Below are 25,214 nucleotides of genomic sequence, written 5' to 3' on the forward strand. Positions count from 1 at the left end.
CGTTTTATTTCTTCCATGTAGAATTCAACAACATTCTCGGCGGTACGCGCATTTTTAACATTTACTTCAATAAGAGAATTAGGATTATCAAATTGTCGATTGCATTTGCCAGCTGTAAAAATTGAGACAATTTCCCCGTTCGAAACGTACGAATGTCGTTCAGTAGTTGTATTGAAAATGGCTGGCGCACAAGTATTTTTAGCGGATAATAATATTTTAAGGGGGCCTCAATTATTACCATATCTATGTTTTCCATGTTTGCGTGAGTTGGATTTGTCTGGAGCAGCAAAATCTGGCCTTGGTAGTTCAACATCGACGCCATTCATCTTAGACGATAAATGCATTATTGCTTTCTTCCATTCACTGCACACGCACTTTAGGTGGGTATTCACTCAAGAACGACTCAAATAAATCGAGTCAATTGATTTACTGTACAATCGCATTTTATATCGGATGACTGGATAATTGTCGAAAAAAAAATTTATTTCTTTTTTTATCAATTTCAGCATGTTGAACACATTGAAAATGTGTAATTGGATAATACATTTGGATGATGCATCGAAAACAATGAAAACGGTTTCAAAAGCGTTGCGAAACAGTCCATTAAGTCATGTTAAAATTGATGGCATCTCTGTGTTAGATCGTTCGAAGAAGACACGAATTGAGCCAGCATTTTTCCATATGCTTTTGTCGTCGTTGAATTCGTTACGATGGTTTGGATGCAGTTTGGCCGGCAAAAAAGACGATCAAATCACAACCATTGGAAATGCAGTGCTCGACATTCGTGGAAATGAAATTGATATCCGGTAAGGTTTTTTTCTCTGTGTTACCATAAATATTGCCAGAAGGCGTGTGACACTTGAATGACAAATTTATTTTGATAAAATTTTATTCAATTTTTGATTTATAGACTAAGCGAATCAACGATTGATGGGGCCCGTTTAATGGCACAGGCGATTAGTTTGGATAGTAAATTTGATGTACGTGTTAGTACGTTTGGTACGTCGAGCGGAATTCTCATTCATGCTGAAAAAATTGGCAACAAACATCTGAATCGCAAGAATTAAACCATAAATACGGCGCAAAATGAATTTTATTGCAATTTATACGAAAGATAAAATATCTTCTGATTGATATAACAGTTGAATGAAGAAGGTTAATTTATTTAAATTCAAAACGAGTGAATCGATATATTTACATGATGAATACATTTCATAATTTATGGTCCTCGTATTTATTGACAAACGCCATTCGCGTGAAATAAGCTAAACGGTCGACGATGACGTCGGCGGCACAGATTCAATATTGTAGGAAACTATTTATTATTGATCGAATTAAATTATTTATGGAATTTTTGAGAATAAAAAAAATAAGAGTTGCATCTATCACGATTAATATTTACATAGAACAAATGTGAACAAATAAATGGAATTTTGCGCGCTTGTTTTCTTCCATACCATATTTCACTCACTCTTTCTCTCACACAAACACAAATATGACTATATATAGATCTATTGTAATTGGTATGCGTAGAAATGAACGTTTACATTTATTTTCGATATTTTACACACAAAACTAAATGTTACACGGGAATGGGGCAACAGTTTTCACATTAGACACATATTATTGACTAGCCGACCTATACCTAATATTAATGAAGAAAATAAATGAAATGAATATATTTTTGTTGAGAGTTTATGTATTGTGTATAGTTTTGTTTTTATTTAGGGAGTCAGGAAATGTTCGATGAAAATGGTCGGTGCTGATTTGTTAGAGCTTCATATAATAGCTCAATCGTTGTGTCTGTTTTCTTGTGCGCGCTCCACTTTAAATTTATAATATTATTATTATGCCGTATCGAAATGTATATCCGAGATGAAAAAAAAAACTCTATTTAAAATGAAATGTTTTTGGCAAACAATAAAACAAACACACATACACATACACAAAAGTTGATAAGGACATCAAATGTCAGTTGACTGTAGCAACTCACTTTTTTATATAAGCATCAAATAAAAAAAAACTTTAGTGGAAATGTTATAATTTTGTTGGTTGATGTTTAATATAACCTACTATTTACATGAGCATGTAGACAACACATAGACCTAGTTATGCATAATAATAACATATTTAGACATTCAGAAACATCATAAATGATAATAAATAAATAAAATGAACAAACTGTGTCCACACATTCAGAGCGGACAATTTTATTTGAATACAAATAATATTTGTTCACATTTTACATTTGTGAAATGTTGATATACCACTGAAAATATTCATAATACACAATTGGTCACATACAAATGGTAAGTCGAACACATATTGTTTTTTTTTGAAATACATTGAAGGTACCAATATGTTTCTTTTTGTAATTCGTAACAATGTGATCATAAATTGTCAACTTTTATCATATCCCACTTTTTGGAGGAAAAAAACATCGCATGGATACAATGGAACCATTTTTTTTAGCTACCACATTTCTACATTTATACGTCTGATACAAAATCCAAACTAAACCACTCCAATTTTAATTCGAAAAGTGATATATCTTAACGAATCGTCTAATCTAAACACTTAAAGAGACAATGTTGAACAAGTTGGATTGAAAGTTATGCATATATACATATATAAGAACGTATTAACCATTTAAACTTTTACGAATCGGCAAAGTCTGCATCAGTTAAGCAAATGAACTGTATTTAAAGGACTTTTTAACCGAAATAGTTGTGAGTTTCTCCATATGAAAGTTTCAAAGAAATCTTAACCCAAATTCATTTTCCGATTCGAACAAATTTATTTCTTTTCTTTTTTTTTGGCATTTCCATGCAACAAAAACTTACACTTAATTTCATTGATTTAAATTATATGTTTTCTGATTGGCATTCAAGACTGTAAGTATTTATATTTCGTAATTTGAACCCTTTCAGCATTTATTTGGTATTTCTTTGAGAGTAAAATCACCCGATGAAGAAAAATTTGTATTATACAGAGTAGTGACTTTGTTGATGTTCACAAAGTGAATGTGGGCCCGAAGGCACCACTTTGACTAGCCGATGGGCGTATATAGGTACCATTTTTTGCGAGTATGTAATTTTAAGCTGAGAAATAGAATTTCAGAACTAAATGTGTATTAGAGATATGCTACAGTTTTCTTGGTTTCTCTACATTCTTGTGGCACATAGATAGACGCAAAACGAAATGATAGACGAAAAAATGGTCATCTTTGGAATACTGTGGTCAAACGAACTTACAAATAATCAACAAAATTGTTTTTGTTAAGTTTTGCAATATTTCATTCTGGCGAAGTTGCTTTCAAATTGATTGACATTACAAAATAATGAAAACATTTCGTCAGCATTTATGAGCGAGCACAATATTACATTGAATGATGATTTATTCTTCTATCGATTGAAATGTGCAATCAAATCGTTGTCAAAATTCGAACGAGAGTTTTATATTGAAACTCGAATCGGTTATACACGGTGGTGGAAATTTGTATTTGATCCATCCGAACATATAAGATGACATAAACGAACCGTTTTTAACATTTATTTATTACATTTTGTGATCGTATCTAATCTCCTATTAACCAGCATAATGGATATTACGAATAAGTATAAGCAGTAAAATATGAGACGTGAGCTATTTTGCTCGTGCGAATCTCGACAAAAACGAAAAAAAAAAAATAAACAAATTGACAAGGAAAATTCTTCATGAAAAAAAAAACATGGGAAAAGAACTGTTGACGATAAAAATTTATTACTTATTGGATATTACTTCCTGTTCAATGAAAACATAATCAGACACTGTTTCCAATCCAGTTCTATCTTGGCTGTTGCTCATTTTTTTTTTCGTGAGGAAAAATTCCATTTTTAATGGAACAAGGAGAGAGAAGAAAAATGCATGAATATTGGAATAAAAAAATTGAGAAGATTGATTGAGTGACTGGCCGATAAAAATCTCTCTCTCCTTTTTTCAATTACGATAACTGTGAATTTAATGTTCAAAATTTAAAAAAAAAAATGTTCACTTTTTTGTCTCACCGAATGTTCTCAGAAATTGTAAATGGAAAAAGACAAATAAATATAACATTTCACTTTGTGACGGAATTGTTTTGAGTTTTATTTCATCATAATGTTTTTACTTTGAATGCATTTTGCCCGAATACTGAAAAAATCGCATACATGAAAGATTTTAAATTAGCTTCTAAAAAGGATAAGTACATGCTCTTTTTCAAGTTTGGAAATAGCGAACAAGTTGAAAAAAAAAAATTAAAAATTATTATTAACTTCAAGCTATGAAAAGCGCAGCAAGATTTTAGCACAAATATATATGGCATCGAATTTCGAATCGGTTCGCACATTGTTTAGCCAGTCCTTGTATTCATCTGAATATGATAAAAATGGGAGCAAAACGAAAAAAACTAAAACAAAACCATATGAGCGAGAAAAATGTCGACTTTATTTGCAGTTCACCGAGAAAATAATTGGATTTTGTTTGGTGTTGAATGTTAGCTTCATAACAGAGACACATGATATTTTCTCTTCCTTGAAAAAAACGTTTGAATGTCATGAGTTGCAATAATAGAGATGAATAATGAAATAAAATTTCACGTAGAAATTGTGAACTATTGTAGTCAAATTTGACCTACAACCAAGTGCATTTCCATGCATGATGTATTTTTAGAATATCAAAACTATTTTTCCCGCATCGTTTTCGTTGTCCCTCACAACGAAAATTGAATTCTGCGCAAATGAATGATATTTGAAATGTTTTATCAGAAATGAGTCCCAAGCTTTAATTAATTAACAGCTAGAGAAAAGTTTCGTAAATATTATTGAATATTTCATTTAAATGGAAAATTTTGACTGTATACTCTCTTCTCTGACAGTGTTTGTTGATGTTGTAAAACGTTCGTGTCTAAAAAGTGCATGTTTGTGTCGGTTATAAACTGAATAGTTTATCTTTTATTCATTGGCATCATCTTTTTTATTCATTTTTTTGTTGGTCATGAAAGCATTTCTTGCATTTGGCTATTCTGAGTTTGAAAATTGATGAAAAATATGTATGAAGCAAATAACGCACGAAAAAGGGTATAATCATAATAATAACATGCATTAATTGAGCGTAAAATGTAATGGTTGTGCGACAAAAAAAAATAAAGGGAATTTTGTTAGCAAAATGGGCGCTTAAAGGCTTCTTGTCTTCTACTGCAAATACATAATCACTTTGATTAAAAGTATAAAAAAAGGAATGTGCCAGCCCCATTGCACGCAAATGCGAAAAAATATGCCATTTACATTAATTTGTGCGCAATATTTGTTTGGTATCCATTCGCAAACGCCGTCAAACGCCTGAGCACATTATCATCGGAGCGCACTTCAACAATGACAACTGAACTCAACAAAAAGACGGAGCATTTCACATCATTATTGTCATTTGCGTAGAATATTATTATAATATGAGTTAAACTTGATTACTTTTTATTTATCGACGTCAATGCACAAGTGTGACATAAGAATGACAGACAGAAATTAGAATGGAAAAAAGTGCCATTGCTGGAAGTGAGCGAAGTGAAGATGTATTTTGGTAATCTCCACGGAAATTGGCGCATTTGAATACACAACGGTAGCAACAGAAGTCACATAAAATTACGAATTTGATAAGCTGCTTACTTGCATGTAATCATAATATCACTAACGGATCATCTAATGAATATTATATTATTCACAGTACTCAGTCGCATTTCATTCGCGTAAACATTTACATATACAAAGTCTTGCGAAAGAACAATCAACCAAATAATATTACATTTTCCACTTTGACACAATTATTATTATTTTAAATTGTCAATTAGCGTTTCGCACGAAATATAATAAAACATTTATTAAAATGAAATATTATCATTTTACTGCACCATATCCTACCATTACTTACAATGGCAAATAATGTCAAAAACTGCATGATGGCGCCATCTCTACGTGCACATGAAAATTAGAACAAAAAGTATGTGTAAAATATTGATTGATTCGAAGTTTGAATATGGAATCGTTTGTTGTGACATCTGTCATTCTACGCTCTGAACAAAAACCGATTTATTGTTTGCATCTAGTGAATTTGTGATGTAAAATAAATTAAAATTACTTTGCACAGTTTGTGCCATCGAAATAATTTGCGAGGACGTTGCACAACACATGGTTTTGCATTATACAAACATTCTACACATACTTTTTGTTCTAATTTTCAGGTGCACGTAGAGATGGCGCTGGGAACGCGAAGCTCAAAAAAAATATACAGTCTATATAGAAAGCAAGTGACGGTAGACCATATCCGATTTCTTATGCTGAACCGTAAAATTTTTGCAATAAAATAAAGCCGAAACTTTCAACATAACAGCCATCAATTGGCAGTTAATCCTCCAGCTTCGATGTACTTTATTTCTACGGGAGTTTTTTTTTTTTTTTTGAAATGAAATTAAATTATAAAATCACGGTGAACTATACTACTGTTTGTTTGGCAACATTAAAACCTTCATCTCATCGGAAATTGTATTCATTACAATGTTGCTCAATTTTTAGTTTTCATCATAAAGGGATGAGTTCGGATAATCTCTTTCCTTAAATTTTCCAGGTTAGTTACCCTCAAGCCAACGCCTTCCGCGTCAAATTTCCAGACAACAATTTTTTTTTGAACCGAAACTTCACCAACTAGCCCCTAAATAATTTTGATGCGAGTAGAATGAACCTCCTTTTTGCTAGGGTTTTTCGATGAGAAAAATTCTTTCATCATTTTTTCCAGGCACCATATTTGATTTTTAATTTCCTCGGAACGAATGTATTCAAAGTCAGTTAGTAATAAAATAATAGGTCGACTCGAAATTTTTCTTGTGTTTATTTAAGTTTATTCGAATGTGTTCAGATGTGAAGAGATGGTCAAAGTAAATGGCGGTCAAACTGAAGTAGTTTCAACTGCCAAAAGAGAAAAGAATTTCGTTTTGATTTTCAAAAAAGTCATGAAGTGAACATGTTTTATTTGCTCGAAACTGTTTCCGTTTTCATTTGGAAATGTTTTTAGCAAGCAAACAAGCGCCTTAGACGCGATATTTCAAATGTTAAACGAAATGAATATGACCAAAAGCAAGAAGTTTTTATCGAATTTTCAACGTGTGCAAAGTGTAAATGCGTCGAACGGAAATTGTAACTGTTGAATATGCTTTAAAGTATTTGCATGAGAGATGAAAGTTTGTTTCGTTTAAGTTGTGCATGATCATGAAGTCCAAGTTTTCAATGAATGGTGCACGCACTTGACAAACATTTTTCGTAAGTTTTTCCTTTTGACATTCAATTATAAATGTTTATGTATTAGTTTGCCGCTCTGCAAAATGGCCGACGGTAGTCGACATACTAATTCTATGACCGTACAATCAAGTGTGTTTTGTTTGTGCTTCTTATATGCCGTACCGGATTTCTGGTGAATTTCACTGATTCAATGTAACTAAAATTAGCAAAAAATGTTTTCGATTTTCGAAGTTTATTTGGTTCATTGAATTCTTGTGATTCGCGAATCGTCATCAGCACATTTTCTAACATATACCAAAAAAATAAATTTGGCGAGGATTTGGTCATAATCTACTGACTGCAGTTTACTTTGGTGCTCAATTTAATTTTTTTGCCATGGTGTAATAATGAGTGCAAAGCCCAGCCCATTGAGTAGGTAGCTCAACGTGTAATTTTGCTACAAGATAAATTGAAAACACCACGGAAAGCTATTTAAACCCGGTAATATGATGACTATTGTCCGTTCCCAAATCCACGACAACGCCATCTCTTGTTCCCCATCTGTTGCGAATTTTTTAACCAACCAATATTGATTGGTTCAAATTAAATAGTTTAATATAAATTCAAAAAGGGTTCAAGTCTAATCCCGACTTTTTGAAAAATCCTCAGGTAAAATATTAAAACAAAACTTGAAACAATTTTTTTGAATTCATTTTTTTAATTGTCGTCGATTTCATGGAGTAAACATATAGAAACAATATATACATACAAACACCACACTTTATAACAGAAGAACGAAACATGCTGTGTATGAAAATACTAATACATGTGCGCATGCTCAGCTTCGTTTCTGTGATGACCACTTTAAGCGTAAATGTGATGCTTGTGTATGTATTGTTTCTTTAATCTCTACAGTGTACTTTACTGTCAATTTCGCTCCTTCAAATCGATGGCAATTTATAATAAAATGAATTTTGTATCAACAAATGATTTTAAATATGGTTTCAATGATTTAAATTAGGATTTTTTTCAAAAAATGTGGGATTAAAATTAAATTCTTTTATTTTATTTTAAATTAAAGTGAAAATTTTGTCTCAGAAATAGCTACTGCTGTGTAACCAAAGATGGCGTCATCGGTTTAGATGCCAGTGACGTTTACATATAAATATGTCAACGCAATCCCCGGTTAAGCTATTTCAAGTTCAGGCATGTCAGGCACCACTACTTCATTACAAATCTAAGGAAATGGGCTGTGGGAATTTTGTTATATTTTTAGCATTGAATAAATTGGTTTCCGGACGATAAAAAACAACACAAATTCATTGCGCTAGTATTAATATTCTTCCAAATAGAAATCGGACAGAATAATGTTTTGTAGAAAATTGAAGAATTGTGAATATTTTGCTTTGCTCATCTAGAGAATAGTTCCAAATAGGTTTGCGAGTGTTAACGTTAACTTGTGCAAAGTGAAATAGAGAAGGTGAATAAATTATGCATTGAATTCGAGATTAATAGCAAATGCACATCGCACGGACGCCGTGTATCTTATCATGGTCGGCTGTGTGTATATTGCAAGACATGAATTCCCATTCGATGGAACAATTTATTTCGACTTGAAATGCAAACTGTTTACGCACTCAAAGGACTTGAATAGAACCGAAGAAGCAACAAAAGCTCACATAAGAACAGAATGTAATAAAACTTAAATTGGTTTTAATACAATATGGCCAAAAATGTAGCAGCCCAATGATTTCAAGCGTTGAAACATTTAATCACATGGCGTGCGGTCGACGATTGTACCGTTCTCTTTTCTTTTTTTTTTTTTGATAAAATTTATGGCCAGTGTCACATACAAAACCACAAACATTTATACATTTGGGACCAAACATTATTTGATTCAACTGGCAAAATTTAGCCTTGAACATTTGTCCTCTTTCATTGCATTTTCGCAATTAAATATTTGGAAATCATTACTGAAGGTGCGCACAATTAACGTTTGAGGTATAAGTCATGTTCCAGTGACGAAAATTTCAAAAAAAAATAAAAGTTTTTAAATGCGATTTTAATTGTATGCCTAATGAAAGATGGCATTTGTAGAAACATCTATTAATATCCATTTCATGCATAATCCAATGGATTCTATTTATAAAAACCGTTACAAGGGATTATGAAAATCCAATCTCAATAATTAAAGTTGCATTAAAATTAATTCCAGGAAATTACCTATTTGTTGCATGAATGCATTGTGCATTCAGAATATCCGTGTGTAGTTGTCATAATGCCAACACAATTTGGTATTTTTTTTTAGCTAGAACCAAATTTCGTGATTTCTATGAAATGATGTGAATGCTAGTGTTAATGGTTGTAGCTTAGAGTGTTTTGTGTACATTTATAATGATGGAATGTTAATCTGAATGTTATTTTGCAAATGACGTGCATAAGGTATAAACCAGTAAATGGATGCTGCTTGTTCTATATAGCATAGCAATTATATTGTGATTTTGATTAATTAAATATTGAATCGGAGAATGGTTGATGGTGTGAGCTTTTAAAAGCATTCCAAAATCGGCTTAAGCAAATCTTAATTTGTGCATTCATATGTCGGCCATCATTTTCGGCAGCACAATCATTCATAATGAAATGTTGTTTGCAAATCATGTAAAAACCTAGGTAAAAACAGTTCATATTTTAGAGTGATTTAAATGCTCAAATTTTCGCCTGTAGTTTTCGTGCAAAGAAAAAAAAATAACCTCGAAAACTTTGGAAAACGAATTCAAAACTGCATTTGTATGACATCGGAAATGGCAAATCTTTTTATCGAATATTCTGAGCTTGTAGCATTTGTAGAGTTGTAATTACCGTTGTTCCGTAAATCTGGTATGTGTGTGTATGTGTCGTTTCTGCATTATGGCAGATAAGAAGTTTTTGCAACTTCAATTATGTTCCATGTGTTTCCGTGAAAATGGTGATTCTTCTCGAATGAGCTTAATAAATTGATGCGAAAGTGTCAGGGTAAACAAGAGCGGAAAAAAGGCGACAAAATTGAATGCTTGAATCGGATGAGATAGTGTCACAGCATTCGGTACGGAAATCAAATTTAATGTGAAAAGTTAATTCAATGGTTCAGCGAGCGCACGAATGAATAGTTTGTTCAAACTTTCACTACCAAAAATTGCAAACATTTTCGAATTTGAGAATAAAGGGAGCAGAAACAATTCAAAAAATGGCATCATTCAAGATAATTTAAATGGATGCGAACCAACTACTAATGGATACGCTATCAAAATACCACATACCCTCACAAACACAGCGAATGTGACTCGAATCGATTTAATTTGCAGCGATGAACTAGTGTCAAACATAAAAATTGTAATTTAACTTGCCTATAATTATGTGAGTCACGTGTTTTTCCGATTCGCTCCAAACGATTGTTACGTGTCAAGCAATTGAACACTGTGCAGCAATGGTAAAAGAGACAGAAAGACAGAGAGAGATACGGGGAGGTGTTCAATGTGTGTTACGATTTTGGATCGATGCATGTACGCATCAAGTTATATCAAAAAATGAGATCTATTTTGAATTCGCTAACACGTCGCGTTTCGCTCCATTTTATTGGCAATATTCTTGGCATTTTCCTTGTGCCACATACAGAGCTCCATGAATGTATGCGGCTTAAAGCTAAACAAGCCAACGGCAGCCAAATCATACAACGAATTTACACTGTGTAACTTACAGACAGATGAAAGTGCATAAAAAACATTCGTGACAATAATAACATTATAGCGGGGGACGATAGTCCCCCAAGTGACGCAATACATATATTATATGTATATTGCGTCACGTCCAGACTGTTGAATTTTGGAAAGTTGTTTGAGCAACACAATCAGAATCCAGCATAAAATTTAAAATTTTCAAAACATGACCAGTATCGACATGTATACTAAGATTGACATTAAAAACGTCTTATTTGCTTGCTCAATATAATGGTGTTTTCATTTAAATTGTATTCAATTAACGGCTACAAAAGAGCTCAAATTAGGAGACGATGACGGAAAAGGGATGCGAATAAAACTAAGAGATGATTCGTCAAAAAAAATTTAGCCATAGCATTGGGAATTTTTTTCACAAGATAAATGAAACAAAATACATTTCTGGGAACACCCGACATGGTCGGAATTAAATTGCACCAATTACCATCATCAACATATTTTAACGGGTTTTTAACTCGGTAATAAGATTTTTATTATTATTAGTAAAAAAAGTAAATAATAACATTTTGTATGTATGTGAACGAGCGCGTCACTGAAAATTTATATTAGAACTTTTTTAGATGTGTAGCATTGTGTCACAGTGGGAACTTCGAAAGAAGTCTTTTATACTTATTTATTTTACGAAAACGAAACACGATGAAAAATATTGTGTTAGGATAGGACAAGATTGTGTGGACGTGGTATTTCACATAGATTCTCGTTGGTGGCATCAATTGAATACGCAGACAACACCTTCATTCATTCCAACCGAGATATTTTCGTTACGTCTTTTTAAAATATGCTCTGTGTGTGTGACGCTGCAAATAAAAAAAGATGTTGGTTGAAAATCGTGGTGCACATGTCTTCATTCATCGCATTATTTTGATCACGTTAAAAGTGCTCTTCATTTATTGAACAATCTTTATGGCATGCAGTGAACAGCAGCGAGTATGTTCTTTGATTCGATATGTCATTTGTCACTTTTGTATGTTTTTGTGTACTTTGATATCATTTTCAACACAAAATGAAAGCAAATTTGACTCATTACCGAAAGTACCACGCAGTGCACAATAATAACATCAACCACAAAGTTGTTTGGCCTAGAGACGAAAAGGAATGAAAATACCATTTATTTATAATCAAATTCTCAATTTCATTACGCATTTAATAGATGGAAAAAATCGTTTGCATCATTTCTAGTTCGCTATCTTCATCGAATTACCGCAACTTTTTTGAGCGAGTGGGTGTACTTCTTTCGCGAGCATGTTCAATAACTTTTTATAGATTTTCTGAAAGCAATTCGCCATATTATTGTCCAATGCTGAAATCTTTGCAATAAACAATGGCAATAAATCTAGTACATATGGTATACATTGATGCCAAGACTTGTAACGCGTTCGATGCCGACGATAATAAAAACAATATAAATGTATGCTCCGGCCACAATATTGCATCTTTTAAAATTACATAAACATACCCAAAGCTTGTTTCTGTCTCTCACGTTTGGCTTGCGAAAGTCTCTTTGTTGCACAAAAACGCACACACATACAAAAAGCTGCTCATCCAAGAAAATACTATCGTATCATTATATTATATTTTCCGTTTGTATATACCAAAGCGATTCGGTGGAATAAGCTATGAAGACGATAACAGTTCTATTTCAATTGTCAATTGCTTCACATAAATTTCACTTTGGATTGCTTCTCCACTGCTTTTTCCACAAATTCACTTCAAACAATTACCGTGGCATTATCCACCTCCTTGTCGATGTACTCTCGCTTCAATATATTCGTAAGAGCCAAATCTCACCAAATAACTTCATCTAAATTAGGTCTCTGCACTGCAGTGTCTTTTGAATTAGATTCGGCTCTTACCGAAAATGATCAAATGAAATGTGGTTAAAGTGAAAAGAAAAAAAAAAACGAAACAGAAAAGTCACAAAAGCCGAAGAAAATGAGAGAAGATAAGTTTAAGAATTAAGCTGACATATGATGAGCTTTGCACGAGTATATTTTTCGATATAGCAACGAATGTACCGATTTTTGTGCACCTCTCAGTTGGCATTTTCTTTCTTTGTTTTTTCTTCGACTTTCATTTTGATGAACTACAATAAATGCTTGTGACCATGGTCTTATGGCATCGTTAAAAAAAACAGACAAAAAAATCACACGACGATAAACTCTGTGGTGGGTAAAAAGGTGAATGGTAGAAAGGCACAAATTCCAATTGGGTTGAGCATACTTTTGACTTGTTGAAACGTTATGCATCCGTTATAATACCTTTTTCGATGTTCCGATAGACTATCGGCGATAATAGAGTTAATCCTATGAAGAAGAAAATTCGACTCATAACCAAATAAAGTAAAAACTATTCTCAAATCCAATTGCTGGCCAATACACATGAAATAACTTAAGATACTTTTATTTGGAGACTGTGTACTTTGATGTTGTCTGCTTTTGCTTTGTCGCCTATGTACCAAATGGCTTCGCCAACCGAATAGGATGTGGCAGCTTCACTGCTATTAAATTTTGGTACTAAATATTGCCAGATGCATAAAAACAAATGAAACACTTTGTCAAATTTCTGTCACAATTATAGTAGTTTTTTGGTAGCGAGTGACGGAACGAAAAATGAACATCTCTCTCATCGATTGACCGTCGTCCAGTGAACATCGTATCGCATCGACCGCACTCGCACGCTTTAGACAAAACTACGCAATTGTAACCTCTTATACGATTCATTAAATATTATTTATTTTAAAGTAAATCATTCAACAAATCATTTTGCAATTGATTTCGACACAAGTAAAAGTGTTCACATTTTCTTCATCGCGCTTATGTGCCCGACTCAGGAGTCGAACACATCAATAAAACGGATCATTTCGCATAAAATCAACGTGTGAATTTTTTTAATTACAAAAACGGTGAAAATCAAAAGCGAACACGAGGTTTAACAAAAACACATTTCGAAGCATTCAGACGTAGCATATGTGATACAAGAGCAGCATTTACCGTAATCAGTTTCTGAGAAGAAACGAGGAACAGTCATTAAAACGTTCAACATACCACGTGTCTTTCGTCAATTAGCACGTGGTCAATTGATGCTACCGTTCAATACGTGAAGCCATACGAGGGTCGTTCGCAAACTTTCTCAGCGAATTTCACACACGTGGTGCACCAAGGATTTTTTTCACATCGCAACAAATTTTGACCAATCAATTTTTAATCAATCGAGCGAGGATCATTGGATAAACCATTCATCATTGAGTACAGGATTGAGACACAAAATCTCGGCGATAACAGCATTCTTTACACATACATAATGGCAAACGACGATGACGATCAAAATGCAGGAAATGCATCTAATGTAAGTACCGCTAACACTTTGCATTTACCAGAAATAAGTCGTATCACAATAAAAGCACCCACATTCGTGAAGAATGAACCAGATTTATTTTTTATTCAAATGGAAGCTCAATTTAGAAACGCAGGAATTTCTAACGACAATTCAAAATACAATCATGTTATCGCGGCACTAGAACCACAATATTTATCAATGGTTTCTGATTTGGTTCGTAATCCACCCACATCAGATAAATATGATTCAATAAAAAAACGTTTAGTTGATGAATATACACAGTCTGACCAAAAGAAATTAAGGGTTTTGCTCACTGAAATTGAACTCGGTGACGACAAACCGTCTCATTTATTACGAAAAATGCGCGATTTGGCAAAAAATTCTCTCACAGACGACGCGCTAAAATCATTATGGATCGATCGATTACCTGAGAATGTCAGGGCCGTTGTAGCCATTTCTAACGACGATTTAACAACGTGCTCCAATTTAGCCGATAAAATTTTAGAATTGACAACGCCAAAGCAAACCACATTGATGAATGTCAATGAAATTAAAACGGATAATTTTTCGATTACGGAATTAAAAGCACAAATCAATGAACTATCAAAATCTATTCGCGAATTAAAATCAAATAGCAAGCAAGGCACACATTCGTCAAGAGGTATCGAAACAAAAAATCGTTCACGCTCTAAATCTAGGGGGAAGAGTCCATATTGTTATTTTCACTACAAATTCGGTGCCATGGCACGCAAGTGTGAACAACCATGTAAATTCAAGAAGAGAGACAACAATTCCACAAACAGTTCGGAAAACTAAAACCCACTTCGCCCTCGACGGTAGGCGAAGTGGCTAGCAACTTATCTCACCGTCTCTTCGTCACTGATAGATCAAATCTTCGCAAATATTTAGTAGACACCGGCGCAGATTTCTCTGTTTTACCAAAAAGTTATTTCAAAAAGTTAATTAATCCGGAAACGTATAGACTTTTCGCCGCAAATGGCACACCTATAGAAACTTTCGGTCATTTCACTTGCACAGTCGACTTAGGACTACGACGTAACTTTACTTGGACATTTTTAATTGCCAACGTTTCAAAGCCAATACTTGGCGCAGATTTTCTCGACGAATTTAATCTATTAGTTGACATCAAAAACGAACAATTAATCGATGCAAAAACTACTTTACGCACCAGATGTGTGTCTCAATTAACCCATTACGAGACAATTAGTACGATTAATAACAAAACCAATTTCACCGATCTCTTAACTGAATTCAAAGATCTCACTCTTCCGCCAAACTTCAATAAATGTAATAATTCGAAACCAGACGTAGTCAAACATCAAATTATTACAACAGAAAGACCAGTTTTTTCTCGGGCTCGACGACTTAACCCAGAAAAGCTCGCAATAGCTAAAAAGGAATTCGAAATAATGATCGGCATTTGTCAACCTAGTAAAAGCCCTTGGGCATCTCCACTTCATATGGTACTAAAAAAGAATGGTCAATGGCGTTTGTGTGGCGATTATCGCATGTTAAATGCAATCACAAAACCTGATCGGTATCCTTTGCCACACATACAAGATTTCACTCACACTTTCTCTGAAAAAACAATTTTCTCCAAAATTGACCTCGTTAGCGCATACAACCAAATCCCAATAGCCGAAGAAGATAAAGAAAAGACAGCCATCATAACTCCTTTCGGACTATTCGAATTCAATGTAATGACATTCGGATTAAGGAATGCCTCTCAAACTTTCCAACGTGTTATGAACAATATTTTCAACGATTTAGACTTCGTAAGCGTTTATGTCGACGACATCTGTGTTGCTTCTAAAAATGACGCAGAACATCAACAGCACTTAAAGATCGTATTCGAACGCTTGCGCGAACATTGTTTAAAAATAAATCTCGCAAAATGTGATTTTGGCCTCGAAAAAATCACCTTTTTAGGCCATATCGTTAACAAAAATGGCATTTTACCAAAAACTGAAAAAGTAGATGTCATTAAAAATTTCAAGAAACCAGAATTAGCTCACGAACTTCGCAGCTTCCTTGCTCTCTTGAATACCTATCGTCGTTTTCTGCCCAACGCAGCTCAAATTCAAGGCAAACTTCAGTCTTTGATCAAGGGCAACAAAAAGAAAGACAAAACACAATTAATTTGGAACGACGACGCATTCAAAGCCTTTGAACAGTCAAAAAATAACATTGTCAATGCCACACTATTAGCTCATCCAATTCCAAACGCTAAATTAGCTTTATACGTTGATGCTAGCAATTTTTCAGTAGGGGCACACCTACACCAAATCTCTAACAACCAGCTAGAACCATTGAGTTTTTATTCTAAACGAATGACAGACACTCAGAAAAGATATAGCACATACGATAGCGAACTCCTAGCTATTTATCAAGCAGTAAAACATCACATATACATGATTCAGGGACGCGAATGTACTATTTACACCGATCACAAGCCATTAACATATGCATTCCAAAAGAGATCTGATACAGCATCACCTCGTCAAATACAACAATTGGATTTCATAGGCCAATTCACGACCGACATACGCCACATTGCTGGCAAAGACAATATTGTTGCAGCAGCCGGTGTATATTTGTATGAGATTGGAGACTTTTTTTTGCGAATCTCGCTAATGAGCGCCATCTGATTTTAGTGTGAATTAGATGCAAAAACTGAATTTAATTCTGTAGCATTGAAATGAAAAAGTGAAAAAACAACAACAATAGCACGGCCACACAGAGCTGTACATCTATGCGTGCTGATGCATACATACACATATACGCTTTCTTCATTCTTTCATTCCATTGCTATACGTATCTCACTGGTCAACAGATCTATGTAGCCATGTTACTGTTGTTGTTTTTTTTCTCTTTTTCGATTCAATTCATTGTAACTAAATTGAGTTCAACTATGGAATACAAGATGGCACAGATGAGGGGAATTCGCATTTTGTCTCTTCATAGGCTTAGCCGGTTGTGTTGCAGACATTCTTTCGCGCATCGAAGAAGTCAAAACAGATGATATCAGCCTAGAACTTCTGGCAAAATCACAAAAAAATGACCATGAACTTCTAGATATCATTGATAACAAGACCAAAAATTCACTGACTTTAAGTAAAATCAATTTACCCAATTCTGAATTATACATTTACTGTGACACTTCTACCAAACAAATTCGACCTTTTATTGTCGAAAACATGCGCAAACGAATTTTCAATCTCGTTCATGGATTCTCTCATCCTGGTAAAAAGGCATCAACAAAATTGTTGACTGAACGTTATGTCTGGCCCAACATAAAAAAAGACGTTTCCAAATGGACAGCCGAATGCATTGACTGTCAAAAAAGCAAAATCCAAAGACATAACAAGACAATTCTCGCCAACTTCAAAATCCCAGACGGACGCTTCCAACACATAAATATTGACATAATTGGACCACTCCCAACCAATAGAAATTTTCGTTATTGTTTAACTTGCATCGACCGATTTTCACGGTGGCAAGTAGCGATTCCAATCGAAAATATTACAGCTGAAACCATTGCCGAAGCACTCATTCACGGCTGGATTCAGTTCTACGGGGCTCCTAAAACCGTAACGACTGACCAAGGTAGACAATTCGAATCGAAATTATTCAAAGAACTGAATCGACTACTTGGTTGCAAACACATTCACACAACGGCATATCACCCTCAAGCAAATGGTATGATCGAACGAGTTCATCGAACCCTAAAAACGGCAATTATGTGCCACAAAGACAAACAATGGTGTGATGCACTTCCTCTAATATTACTTGGCCTTCGCACCACGTTCAAACCAGATTTACAAGCTTCTTCAGCAGAACTTTTATATGGCACGACCTTGAAGTTGCCGGGTGATTTCATTGATACCAAACCTATTGATTACACATCAGACTTTGTAAATAATCTCAGAAACACTATGAATCAAATCAAACCCATTGTCGCATCAAATCATTCATCTAATAACAATTATGTACAAAAACAACTTTTGAATTGTTCGCACGTATTTCTCCGTGACGATTCCGTCAGAGAATTAAAACAGCCCTATGATGGCCCATTTGAAATAATTAAACGTAGAGAAAAAAATTACGACATACTGGTAAACAGCAAGGTGGTAACGGTATCCGTTGACCGATTAAAAGCAGCCAATATCGACAATACTTTTATCGAAAATTACACAAATAACATTGTAAATAATTCAAATTTAGATAAGAATAATTTATCAAACAAATCATGCAACAATGTAACTATTCCAAATAACAGTGAACCCACAGAAGTTAGAACACGATCGGGACGCATTATAAAAAAACCAGATCGTTTTGTGACTTTTAAATCGTGATCCTAGTCGATCACTGGTGGGGGAGTATGTGGCAGCTTCACTGCTATTAAATTTTGGTACTAAATATTGCCAGATGCATAAAAACAAATGAAACACTTTGTCAAATTTCTGTCACAATTATAGTAGTTTTTTGGTAGCGAGTGACGGAACGAAAAATGAACATCTCTCTCATCGATTGACCGTCGTCCAGTGAACATCGTATCGCATCGACCGCACTCGCACGCTTTAGACAAAACTACGCAATTGTAACCTCTTATACGATTCATTAAATATTATTTATTTTAAAGTAAAATTAACTAGTGGAGTTTTTATTAATTATCAACACATCCACAAGGATTTAATTTAATGGATTGAATTCTGTTCATTTATTGTGTTATTTGTTCAATGAAACAAAATCAATATTCGCATTGGAGTTTATTGGCCTTTTTAATCTAATGTAACATCGTCTATGCTTGTTTTGCAATTCCAATTATTTCATTCTATTATTTGTTTAGCAAACAAACACTATGCAAACTGAGGGCAGATATTGTGCATCGAAATGTAAGTAGTACAGTAAGTATTACATACAATCATTTGCATTTTAATTGATAATCAAACTTGGAAATACATATCAAAAACATTTTTTTTTAAAACAATTTGAGACAAAGACGACTAATATCATATGAAAAACAAGTGGTTTCCAGAGACCGAGGAGAAAGGTAAAATATTAAAAGTTAAAAAAAAAAAACATATTGCTCTGATAAACAGTCTCTAGTTTTTCAAACATTCGTTAGCAATCTCAATGATACTGATATTGTTATGTATGTGGTATTGTTTCTCGTACCGTTGTCAACAATTCACTGATGCGGGGAGTATGATTTTACTTCGAGTCATTATCTGTAAAATCTGTTTAATCTTTTTTTCACATCTTTCATGAATAAAGAAAAGTGTTTGATATTTTCGGAATTCGTGGCTGTATTACTTGATGTTGTAGAATTTTTCATGAAACTAATCAACTACCAAGAAAAAGATGGAAATAAACCTGGCCTTGGGGTACATATTTGACAAAATTAAAATACTTGATATGAAATTTTCACGACCAAAAATCTAATCGAATCACTGTAGACGTTCCGAGGTCCATAGGAAATCGGCAAATACTATTACCGATTGGATGGCAAAACAGCAAAGATTGATTTTTGAGTTGATTTTTTAATCTTTTACACAGAATTTTCCGTTATTTAAAGGCAACAGTCGATTTCAAACTACATTTAAAACGAGGAGATGAAAGCATGTATATGTACAGCGATGCTGATTGGGCGTCAGAGGTGGACGACCGAAAATCAAGATCTGGTTATGATAATAGCTGGCGCTGCCATATCATGGTCCAGCAAGAAGCAATCGGTGGCAGCCTTGTCAAGTACATAACACTCCCTTCCGCAGTGAAAGAGGTTTTATGGATAACCCAACTGACTGAAGAAATTGGTAATAAAAAGACAACGATTCCGTAATACGTTGACAATCGAAGTGCGATTGATTTGAGCAAAAAGGGGAGATATCGCGATCGCATAAAGCATATCCCCCAATTTTGCAAAACTTCATCGGATCAAAAAATAATGTACTACAAAGTTGTTCAGAATGACGAGAGAAAGTATAAAATCGACCCCTCAAATCTTACAACGTCGATTTTACACTTTTTTGGTCCGGAATTCTTGAAAAAAGAGAGTATAGAGTATAGAGTGAGAAAAAAGCAATAAAATCAAATGTTTTATAGCTATTAGCAATGAGATTCCGTACAAATTTATAATATTTTGAATTCAATAATTTTAATTTTCTCTGTTTTTTGTTGTTGGGATATTCATATAAGTGTGCGCACAGCGACGACAAACTCAACGCAGCATCAGAGTGTTGCGCATGTATTTATGCATGCGTTGAATGCGATTTGACGTGAACTGTCATACTTCGCTCATACAAGTTTTATTTCGTTGTATGTAGACTCGTTGTAAAGTAAAACTGTAAAGTTATTCATTTGAATTAAGGTTGAAAAATACATGTTCTTATATGTAGACAAAAAATTGTGAAATCGATGAAATATAGCTGGCTCAATGAAAGCAGCAAATACAACAATTGGGGTTTGTTTTTTATTTATTTCCCATTTCCCTATCACCACAAATTATTTGTTTTCATTTGATTGCAATTTCAGACTGAAGTATCTCTTCTAATTTGGGCTAAAATAGGAAATCTTCCCCATTGGCTCGCAAAATTGATACGTTTTGTGACGGAGCAAAAAGCTGAAGTTCAATTATTTGGGAAAAATTCACGCATGGTTTTGGCAAGTTGGAATTGTCTTTCTTACACAAAAGAACACCCAACCGATTCAAAAACAAAAAAATACGAACAAGAACTCGCTGATGCAATCGAGGTTGTTGAAAATGTGAATATTCTTTTCATTTAGAAAATTCAAAACTATATATACTTTTTAGGAATCGGAGAAATACATCGAAAATTTTATTTTGAAATATTGTGCCTTCCACTATGCGAAGCAAATGACCGTCATCAGTCGTGATACATATGACTACAATTTGGCTGCACAAATGTTTGACCACACAGACGCTATGCGACTCAACAATGGGATTGTTCAGCCATATGACAAAAATTCACGATTGAGAGATTGGAGTGAATATGGCGGCGGCACGAACGATCAACGTTCCAAAAGGAGCGAGTACGACGTTTTCCCCTTTGCTAAGCGAAATTAATCCGATATACGGCGCTGATGTAAATGTCACTCTATGTCATTCCACAATGATACATTTTTTGGCTTGACAATATATAAGCTATTCATTCAACATCCATAATTTTTGAACGGTCGAGTAAAAAAAAAAGAAACATATCATAAAATATTCTTCTTACGTTTATCATAAAAATTCTCTATATTTTAAATTTATTTGTTTAAAAATAACAATAATTTCAATTTTTTTTTCATAGATTGAACAAGAATCTAATGTAAAAAGTAATACCAATGCGACACCCACCGTTAAAATAGAAAAGGAAACTTATTTGGAATTGTAACATTTTGGTCCGCCATAACAGCATCTTCGTTTTGCTTCTCTGTGATTGGTCAAGTAAAACGAAGATGCTGTCATGGCGGACCAAAATGCTACAATGGAGACCACTAAGTTTCTTTTTGCATTTTTACGGTAGGTGTCGCATTGTCATTACTATTTACATTGGATTCTTATTTAATCGATGAAACATTTTTTGTTGAAATTATTGTAATTTATAAACAAATTAATTTTTTTATAAAAAAAAATTTTTAATAAATTTTTTAATGAAAAATTTAGAAAAATATTTTATGACATATTTTTTTCAACGATTCAATAATTATGAATGTGTATGCATTTTAAATGAAGAGCTTATATATTGTCAAGCCACAGAGTGACATTTACATCAGCGCCGTATATCGAATTAATTTCGCTTGGCATAGGGGGAAATATTTTGACAGATAGTACTCGATCCTTTCAATTCAACACCAAACTCTTGAAACATTGAACAATTCACTTGAAATCGACGGCACAAGCGTTGAGAGCCTTGATAAGGATACTTTTTTTTCCAATCAAAACAGAAGACGAAGCCAAATCATATGAATACCGTGAGGACATATATGATCTTAGTAGCGAATCAGAAAATGTGGCAGGACTTCCTAGAATCTGATTCCGAATCAACAAATGAGGATTCCGACGGAGAAAATCAAACAATGAACAATTATTTTGTTCAACAACAAGCATATGTTCAGAAACAACATAGTCATTTCCCCATTTTCCTGCCAATTATCATCCGCTTACTTACACTGCATTCATACCGCCATACTACAACGCTATACCATCGCACTATAACGGATTTCAAATGCCATCCGATAATCTGCCTTATATACGGTCTAGGCAGTATGGGTAAAAAGTTAACTTAAACTAATATAAAATAAAAAAAATTATTGAAAAAATTCTATACTACAGCAACATACAACATTCCTGAGAACGTTCGATACGTGAAACGGAAGAAATCAAAACGTAAACACGAACGCCAGTAGCAGCAGCTGAAGAAGTTCAAAAAGGGGGTGAAAAAAAACCGATGTGATTCATGTTCAAAATCTTATTCAGACCAAAGAAATCTGGTACAACATAAAAAAGAACATGACACTCAAACAAAAATAAGTCTTCAAGTAAGGGACAGAATATATTCATTTCTAGATTCATTATTTTTATGTTCGATTCATTTTGTATATTACTCTTTACAGGTGTGAATTTTGTGATAAGAGTTTCTCCAATCAGGTAAACTTGAATAAACACCTTCAAGCACACATCAATCATCACGTAACCGGTACGTCAATGACTAATTATTTTTTTTATCATCGTCGCGAAATTGGATGCAATCAAATGCATCATCGACAAACTACGCGAATAATCTATTATCGTCTTTGGCACAAACTTCATCGACATCAAAGAGTAGATATTCGTCATATCTAAATAGTTTGTATGATAATAGCGTATCAGGACGACGTTGTTGACTGACACGAATTGCGTTTGCGCGTACAGCCGGGGCTCCATGCAAAAAAAAGTGTAAAATCGACTTTGTAAGATTTGACCTCATATGGGAAATGATTATAGATTACATTTGAATGAAAATAATATATTTTTATTTCATTTTTAAAGATAAAAAGCATTTGAATGCATTAACAAATATTTTGTTCTTTTAGGCTCTCTTCTACTTTCTTAATATCTAGTATCTTAACTTTTTTATAAAGATCTTTATTTAAATGTATAAGGAGACAACATTCTAACAAGTCTCTCTAATTTCATACAACTCTGGCCCGAATGTCATTTTTTCGATTCCCAAAATGAGTGCACCGAATCACTGCTCTTCATATGTGTTCCGAATACAAATTGTTCATATTTGTTAACAGCAATAGCAATATCACTTTTGTAGGGCTTACATTGGCGGTGTTACATTTCAATAAACTCTCACGAGAAGACTCACATTCATTCTCGGACATTCATATGTTTGTTGTAGCCATGGTAGTCATTTAGGGTGGATGCATTTTTCTCGATTTGGCTCTACAGCCCAGAGTAGTTGTATAAGCATGAGCTGATTCCAAAACAGCCATTCTTTGATGTGGTTATATGTCATATAGGGTGGCGACTTGAACGAGAGAAGACAACTTTTTCAAAAAAATGTGTTTTTTATTAATAACAATTTTGGTTCATTGTTTACATTTCTACGCTCAAATTGATCTTATTTCATCAATACAAATTTACTAATCCAGATTGAAATCTTCAAAAACTCTTCAATGGCTATCATAGCATGATAGGGCCGTGGCTATCGATCACTGAGCTATGCTGATTACTGAGCTGGGGTCTGCAAGTCTAAGTTTTTTTTAATTTAAAACCCGGTATTTACCGGTTGAAATAAAATTGTAAATATTGAGTCAAAAATGAAAAGTTTGTTCGAGAGACATCCTCTATTTTCATTGGAATAACTCAAAATTTACCTAGATCATATATTTGGAGAAATTCCCGAAGATTTGCAACGTTTTGTGGTGATTTGAATTCCTAAAGAGTGTTTTCCGATAGTGTTTCAATGTGGCCTTTTGAATTTTTTGTAATTGTACTGAAAAAAAACATAGGGCTTTATTATAATTACGGAGTTGAACTGTATGACGTAAGATTTATCTACATTGATTTCTTTTAACGATAGAAGGGTAAATTTGGCAATAAAATCACCATTCCAAAAAATATAAGATATGAAGAAAAATGAAGAAAATGGTCTTTTTCTATTCGAAGTTTTGAATATACACCACCATAATTTTTATACCCCGAGATTGTTCCAGGTGTTTATTACGGCATTGGATCGCTATGGACTTCAGCATTATAAAGCAGTTTGGGAATTGAAAATATTATCCGTAATGTGACCTTAGTGTTGATTTATCTCATACTGTCTTTGGTCAATATTGACCATTTTTTTTCAACCAGTATTTTAAAAAACTCTGACGTGCTGGGGTCCAACTGAGCATGACTTTAGTAACCCGTATTAGAAGAATTCACGATTCGTGTACACTGTACACTCGGCACATCTTCGCTGCTTAGGCGAATATCAGCAGTAGAATTCACTGCAACATGGTCAAAAAACATCAAGTAGCCATGTACATATGTACATTTTTCATTCTCTTTTGTGCGAAGTTTCTTTGATGCATTAGATGCACGATAGTTCACAGTGAACTCAACGGCTGATATTTCGTAAAGCAGCGTCAAATAATGTCCAAATTTGGTCTTTGATGTAAACAGACTTTGATCTATATGAGTCTGGATAAAAACACTGATGCGGTGAATTGTTCACAATATTGATAAAACAATTTTCACATTGTCGTACTTGTTGCATCCAGTTTGCATCCATTTTTTGCTTTTTGCACTATTAACGATAATACG

At 33.8% G+C, this 25,214-nt stretch overlaps 1 protein-coding gene across 2 annotated transcripts in view; it reads left to right on the forward strand.

Annotated features, from left to right (window-relative positions):
* The window catches only part of LOC116341981, a 113,729-nt gene extending 109,617 nt beyond the window's left edge, over positions 1-4,112 (forward strand). For both annotated transcript variants that reach the window (XM_031769434.1, XM_031769435.1), the window contains exons 10-12: positions 22-380; positions 507-806; positions 911-4,112. In XM_031769434.1, the coding sequence (XP_031625294.1) occupies positions 22-380; positions 507-806; positions 911-1,067 (816 nt within the window). In that variant the 3' untranslated portion in view covers positions 1,068-4,112. The remainder of the gene's footprint in view (positions 1-21; positions 381-506; positions 807-910) is intronic.
* The last annotated feature ends 21,102 nt before the right edge of the window (positions 4,113-25,214 follow it).

Source organism: Contarinia nasturtii, unplaced genomic scaffold (assembly GCF_009176525.2).
Source record: "Contarinia nasturtii isolate CC-2019 unplaced genomic scaffold, AAFC_CNas_1.1 Cnas_scaffold_810, whole genome shotgun sequence".
Lineage (NCBI taxonomy): Eukaryota > Metazoa > Arthropoda > Insecta > Diptera > Cecidomyiidae > Contarinia > Contarinia nasturtii.